The 7,334-nt window shown below is 37.4% G+C and overlaps 1 protein-coding gene across 5 annotated transcripts in view; it reads left to right on the forward strand.

Annotated features, from left to right (window-relative positions):
- The first annotated feature begins 1,923 nt into the window (after positions 1 to 1,923).
- The window catches only part of LOC111444390 (vacuolar protein sorting-associated protein 41 homolog), a 27,068-nt gene continuing 21,657 nt past the window's right edge, over positions 1,924 to 7,334 (forward strand). The window contains exons 1-4 of one of the 5 annotated variants that reach the window (XM_023082479.1): positions 1,925 to 2,170; positions 2,774 to 2,885; positions 3,489 to 3,820; positions 7,005 to 7,274. In XM_023082479.1, coding sequence (XP_022938247.1) covers positions 3,566 to 3,820; positions 7,005 to 7,274 — 525 coding nt within the window. In that variant the 5' untranslated portion in view covers positions 1,925 to 2,170; positions 2,774 to 2,885; positions 3,489 to 3,565. Of the gene's footprint in view, positions 2,171 to 2,773; positions 2,886 to 3,301; positions 3,398 to 3,488; positions 3,821 to 7,004; positions 7,275 to 7,334 lie in introns of those variants that run through there. The other 4 variants (XM_023082480.1, XM_023082481.1, XM_023082483.1 and 1 more) reach the window with 4 other exon arrangements.

A 7,334-nucleotide genomic window follows, 5' to 3' on the forward strand; every position in this document is an offset into this window, starting at 1 on the left:
GCTATATTTGGTAAAGTTATATATAGTAAAGCTATAACCGGTAAAGCTATATATGGTAAATAGCTATATATAGTAGATGGCTAAATCTGGTAAAGCTATATATAGTAAACTATACCATATATATATCTGGTCCGGTAGAGCTTTGAAAATGTACTTTCTATTCTCTGTACTCTCTTATTGTACATACCTGAAATCATCAAATAAAAAATTCTTTTAGCCAGAGTTCTTGCAATTTTCTCTATCCTTTTCTTCGTGTTCATCTAGATCGAGTGTGTGCGTTGTTATGCGATCCTAACAACTGGTATCAGAGCTAACGACTGATATCGATCCTAACACTCCTCACCGTGAGTTTGTAGGTTCAAGAATCACGCAATTCCATTAACTTTCAAAGACGAACTTTTCTAATGAAGTTTTGGTTTGCTGACTACCTTATTATTGAAATCGAAAAATGCATTCACATACAACATGTATCACGAGCATTGAAACCTACATTCATGATTATTCCTTGGACTCTATTTTTTGTCTTAGATAGAGTTGGATACATAATATTTCTCTACACATGGTCCATATACATGCACGTGGACTCATTAGGCGGACTTTTTAATGTACCACTTTGATTTGACTATGGTCCATATACATAACTTGAGATGTAATTCATGATCATATGAGCATACAACATGCATGAGGTCCTGCATGTAAAATCATGGTTTAGTGAGATAATGCATATAACACTTCCATACATCACACGATTTAATATATCTTGTGAGACGAACCTAAATAGTTATGACAATTTCATCCGATCTAGATTGTAATCAATCCAACAATAAGTTCATTTACACTGTAAACTTAATTCAATGTCCCTAAGTTTTCATAAACTAACCGTCTCTTAAGATCAACCTTAACAAAGTTCAATTTCACTTACAATAGTCAAACCAATTTTGCAATTGATTTGAGAACCTATTCGTATGCTAATACAACTCAATTATCCTAAAATCGATCCAAAATATCGAGAAATAATCTTAATTGGTTAAAACAGTAACCTTTGTTGGCCTTAATTAGATCCAAAACACTTTTAAAACGGTCCAAATTAGGCAAAGCTAGCCAATTAAGCCAATTGAAGTCAAACCGAGCTGATTAGAGTCAATTGGAGGTTCCGAGCTAACACGAGGAGGCGGTTAGGGGGATTGGCTAGGTAGAGCCAACCACAAGCCACATGCAGATGGCTGGCTTAAGGAATTGCATGTCGCCGCACGGACGAGACGGTTGTTGGGTGATGGCTTCGACGCGCGCCGAGGCAGCTTGGCACCGGAGGGGTTCGTGGACCTAGATTGTTTGGGCTGAACATTTGCTGTATGCAGGCTGGTGGGCTTCGGGCTTCTTCGCTTGATGGGTTACGAACAGTAATTATAAAACAACTAGAAGCAGGTAAAAAGTGATAAAATTAGAGAGCAAATATTATTGCAATGTAAGTGGATGAAAGTCTCCCTCGCTAATTTAGGGAATGATCATGGGTTTATAATAAAAAAATACTCTCTCTATTAACACGAGACCCTTTGGAGAAGTCTAAAAAGCTATGAGAACTTATGCTCAAAGTGGACAATATCATGCTATTGTGGAGAGTCGTGTTCGTCTACCATTTTATGAGAGTCATGCTCTAAACTTAGCCATGTCAATAAAATCTTCAAATGTTGAACAAAGGACTCCAGAAGGCATAATAAAAAATGACTAAAACTCCAAAAGGAAAAGAGTTGAGCCTCGATTAAGGGGAGACGTACTTTGTTCGAGGGAAGGTGTTGGATGAAAGTCTCACTATAGATGACCTTTTGAAGAAGTCTGAAACAAAGGAAGGAGAGCTTATATATATATATTTTTTTTTGGAGTTAAAATATATAATTTTCAGACATAAAAAATTGTTTGAAAATAAAATTAATTTTACTGTTAGGCCATCTCTTTAACTTTCTCTCTCCCTCCATTGTTATTGCCTCGAATCGTTGCTGTCCCCTCCGTCTCCACAGTGATTGCCTCGATCGCCGGCGCTGCCGACTGCCTCCACCGCGATTGTTTCATTCCATCCTCTGAAAGTTTCTCTCTCCTCTCAAATGCCTGATTCGCTGTCTCTTTTTATATTCTCGATCGGAGGTGGATTGTTTTGACTCGAATCGGAGGTGAGGTCAGTATTGATTGTTTTCCGATTGGTATCCTTGTTCTGTTTTTAATTCATAATCGTGGTGTTGCATCTCTTGGTGATCTCTCTTCATTTCAATTGTTTTTGTTTTTGTTTTTGTTTTTTTTAAAATTTCGGATAACGTGTGAAATTTACAAAACTACGAGAGTTCGATTAAATAGATTCTTTGAGTGATTAATAAATGTTTGTTGTTTCCTTTTTGGTTGTGGCTTTCTCTGAATTGGCGGTTTCTCTATAAATGCATCGTAACTTGGAAGAACTATAGAAAGTGTTCCAATTTTCTATATCTCTTGGAAAAATGTCTAACACCGATGTTTAAATGTAGGCATTGCACAGAGAAAATAAACTGATTAGATAACTAAAATAGTTAAAACAGTACTACATCGCATTGAATGATCAACAAAGAAGTTTTGCCTTAGTGTCGGTTGATTGCAATTAGATCTAATGGATTAGGATTCCACCCATCCGGGAAGGGAGCTTCCTTTTTTCAATTAATCGTCTGCAATTTTCTTGAATTTGCATTGGGTTGGGTTTTCGTGCTTCCATTGAATCAATTTCAATTATGGGCCTTTGTTTCATCCGTACCAGAAAACATCATTGCCGGAGAATGAATGCGCTAGAGCTTCGAGAAAGTGATTCAAATTCTCAGTGCCCCCTAGGAGGCAGTTATTTCGTTTGTTCATTTCCTTTACACATCTAGGTTAGTACTCAATTCCATTACTAAATCAAAATTAGAACTTGCCAATTTTAATTTTGGTAGCCAGTCCAATACGTTCTAAAATTGTGTTGATGTGATTCAACATACGTTTTGAGTATTGAAAATTACGTGGTTATGGGATTTTTAAGTAATTTCCATGATTTGAATTCAATTAAACTCTTATGATAAAATGAATAATCTTACTATAGGATATTTCAAAGGTTCAACTAGTCGTCAGAAATGAATTACTTTGGGCAACTATATATACTTTTTTCCAAAGAAAATCTTTGATAAAGAATAACTTTTGAAAGCTTAAAAATGGTTGAGAATAACATTACAACCTTTGCATGCAGATAATAAAATCCTTTGGAAAATATATCGTCTAAAAGTTATTTTAGCAGTCCACAATTTGGCAATTATAGATGAACGTGTTACCTTGACAAAATATTAATTTTTTAAGGTTAATGAACCCCTGAAGAGATTTTCGACGGGATCTATTTCAACACATTTTAGAGGTTGAATTAGCCTTTTAAAAAAGATATATCTGAAGTTCATTCATTACCTTTTTGAGGTTGTAGCCTTTGAAAATTGTCAACTTTCTTGCAGTGGTCCACACTTCAATCATTTACTCCAACTTTACTCCTGTGACGAACCAAGAAAATCTGAATCGGACGTACATCACAATGGCTCCCATTCTGTCGGAAAATAGTGTCGAAGGTGATGATGAGAGGGAGGAGGAAGAGGAGGAAGATGAGGAGGAAGAAGAAGAAATGGCTGATGACGAGATGGAGCCGAGGCTTAAGTATCAGAGAATGGGAGGAAGTGTACCTTCGCTGCTCGCTAGTGATGCCGCTTCATGCCTTGCCGTTGCTGAGCGGATGATTGCGCTTGGGACTCATGCCGGAACCATTCATATTCTCGATTTTCTGGGGAATCAGGTTGGCTTCTTTTGTTTAAATTGGTGCTGAAATTTGATTCTAATTATTTTTTCTCTTTTGGGATTTTTTTTTTTTTTTTTTTTTTTTGATAAGAGACAATTTCATTGACGAGTGAAATTTACACGAGGGATGTATAATCCATGGTGTGTACAAAAGACCTTTCCAATTTGCAACGAGGGAGGTGTAACTATAGGAAGTAAAAATGACAGTTTACACTAAGATATAGCTTGGTGAACAACATTGTCGAAAAGTTTTGTGTAGGTCTATGTCGTTTCTGCAAATATTCTCTGATTTCTTTCTTTCCACAGATTCCAAAAGAAAGCCATGATGAGGTTTTTCCATAATAGGGCTTTTGCGTTCTTGAAAGGGTGGTATGTTAAGGCCATATCCAAAAAATCCCTTACCTCCCTAAGAATTGTTGTCCAGAATTTCTGAGTGTATTTGCATTACATAAACAAGTGACTTTGTGATTCGTTTTCTTTCTTACATTGTGGACACAAATTTGGAGAGAGTGATGTAAGACATTCTTTTTTGAAGATTTTCACTTGTGCTGATGACTTTATGTGCTGTTTCCCAAAGGAATAACTTCACCTTTTTAGGTTGATGTCCTTTCCATATTGTCTTTGCTAGCGTGAGATTTATTGCTTCTACTTTTTCCCCCATGTCCATCATCAAGGATTTTGTAGAAAAGACCCATCAGTGCTAGGGAGCCAAGTTAGTGAGTCTTCTTTGTTTGACAATACCTCATGGGTAAGGTCAAGGCCTAATTTGGTCCACTCCATTGCTTCATTATCCTTTAGATTCCTACCATGCTTCAGGTCCCAAAATTTGTTGACAACATTCCACGTTTCTTTAATCGTGGTTTTTTTCCTATGAGAGAGCCTGTACAAAAGTGGATGCTTCAAGGCTAGTGTGGTTTTTTCAATCCATGGGTTGGTCCAAAATGATGTGCTTCCCCCATTCCCCACCTTATGGCGAGTTCGGTTGATGATGAGATTTTGATGTTTCTTTATGTACTTCCAAGGGTCTTTTGTAGAAGATGGAGGGGGATGATCTTTGTTTGTTGTAGGAGTATTTTTAGCCTTTATAAGATTTTGCCATAAGGCCTTTTCTTCATGATGGTATCTCCATATCCATTTGGCAAGGAGAGCTGTGTCTTCTTCCTTATCGAGAGAAGACCGAGGACTCCCTTTTCTGTTGGGAGGTTTATAATATTCCGACAAATAAGGTGTGCACCATCTTTCCACAAGTAATTTCTGAAAAGTCTTTCTATATCCGTGACCATTTTTTGTGGCATTTCAAATAGAGACATGTAGTAAGTTGGGAGGTTGGATAATGTGGCTTGTATTAGGGTAAGTCTTCCGCCTTTTGAAGTATAATATTCCAACGAACAAGGTGTGCGCCATCTTTCCACAAGTAATTTCTGAAAAGTCTTTCTATATCCGCGGCCACTTTTTGTGGCATTTCAAATAGAGACATGTAGTAAGTAGGGAGGTTGGATAATGTGGCTTGTATTAGGGTAGGTCTTCTGCCTTTTGAATAATGTGATGACCATGTTGACAACCTTTCTATTTTCTCAATAATAATCTTCCAGAAGGAAAATGATTTGTGATTTCCTTTTAGAGGAGTCCCAGGTACATATTCGGCTATTCTCCCTTTTTACAACCATATATGTTAGAAAATTCTTCAATGATCTTTGTGCTAATATTGATGCCCCTAATCTCTGTTTTTTGGAGATTGATATTTTGTTAGAGAATCCTTTGAAGGTTTTTACCATCTCAATCATGTTTTTTATGGAAGAGGCATTCACCAAATCAGAAAAAGGATTGTGTCATCTGCAAACTGAAGGTGGTTTATGCTCAAGCCTTCATTACCAATCTGAAAACCTTTTTGTCTGCCCTTCGTGTTCTGCTTTTGTCAGTAGGCGACTGAGACAGCCATTACCATGAAGAAGAGAAAAGGGGATAATGGATCTCCTTATCTTAGGCCCCGTGTGGCATAAATCTTCCCTTTTAGTCTTCCATTAATGATGGTGGAGAAGTTTGTGGATGAGATGCATCCTTTAATCCACCTTCGCCATTTTGGGCCAAAGCCTTTTGCCACAAGAATGTTTTCGAGGAAAGTCCAATCAACCTTGTCGAAGGCCTTTTCCATGTCAAGCTTAATGACTACACCTTTTTGTTTCTTTCTTTCCCATTCCCAATGAGTTCGTTGGCCATGAGGGATGCATCAAGAAATTGTCACCCCTCAACAAAAGCTGTTTGTAGCCCAGTTATTGTGAAGGGGAGAACCTTTTTAAGGCGTTCTGATAATATCCTTGCTATGATTTTTTATAGACTGGTCGTGAGGCTTATGGGACAAAAGGCTGCAACGTGCTAGCATCCAGTTTCTTTGAGATCAAACATATGTATGTTTCATTGAGGTTTCCATTAATAACTCCATTTCGAAAAAAATCATGGAATACTCTCATGATATCAGCTCTCATAAAGTTCTAGCATTTCTGGAAGAATTCTGAGGTAAAACCATCCGGTCCTGGAGTTTTGTCGGAGCCTAGGTGCTGAATCGCCTTCCCCACCTCTTCTTTAGTGAAAACGACCTCGAGGGAGGCAGCTTGCTGTTGATCAATAGGACTCCAGTCAAGATCGTGAGGAAATTCACAGAGGGCATTGTCCTTTGTGTATAAGGACGTGTAAAAGGACGCAAATTCTGATACAATTTCTTCTTCGTTTACTAAACTTCTGCCTTGTGTGGATTGAATTTCCATGATGGTACTCTTTCGTTTCTTTGTAGCCATGATATGATGGAAAAATTTGGAGTTTTCTCTTTTGGGAATTGGGTTTGCTATTGGCTTCAGTTCTGAGTTGTGCAAAATTTGAGATTATGATAGTTCGTTCATGGATGTGGCTCAATTTTGTGCTACCAAATTAGACACTGTCTTACAAACCTGCGCTGCGATTTTACAATGTCTCCTATTCCTATCTGTACTTGCTACTTCTCAATTATCCATCATCAGATTATACTTTGTGGTAAAGAACAAAATCTATGACTCATCAAACTGACTTTTTGTGGTTAAGATGTACACGTGATTTTACATTTGATTGGGCATCAGAATGGAAAGTATCCATTGGTGGCTGATAGATTTATTGGTGCACAAGCTAATCATGCTCGATTTTATTTTTCCTAGGTCAAGGAATTCCCTGCTCATACTGCTGTAGTCAACGACCTCAGCTTTGATTCAGAAGGTGAATATGTAGGAAGCTGTTCGGATGATGGTTCTGTTGTAATAAATAGTCTATTCACTGATGAAAAAATGAGGTTTGAGTATCATCGCCCTATGAAGGCAATTGCATTGGACCCAGACTATGCAAAGAAAACTTCAAGAAGATTTGCAGCAGGTGGTCTAGCGGGCCATTTATATTTGAATTCAAAGAAATGGCTAGGATTTAAAGACCAGGTTCTTAAGATATATATATATATATATATATATATATATTTTTTTTTTTTTTTTTTTCTT

The sequence above is a fragment of the Cucurbita moschata genome, unplaced genomic scaffold (assembly GCF_002738365.1).
Source record: "Cucurbita moschata cultivar Rifu unplaced genomic scaffold, Cmos_1.0 Cmo_Scf00006, whole genome shotgun sequence".
NCBI classification, from domain to species: Eukaryota; Viridiplantae; Streptophyta; class Magnoliopsida; order Cucurbitales; family Cucurbitaceae; genus Cucurbita; species Cucurbita moschata.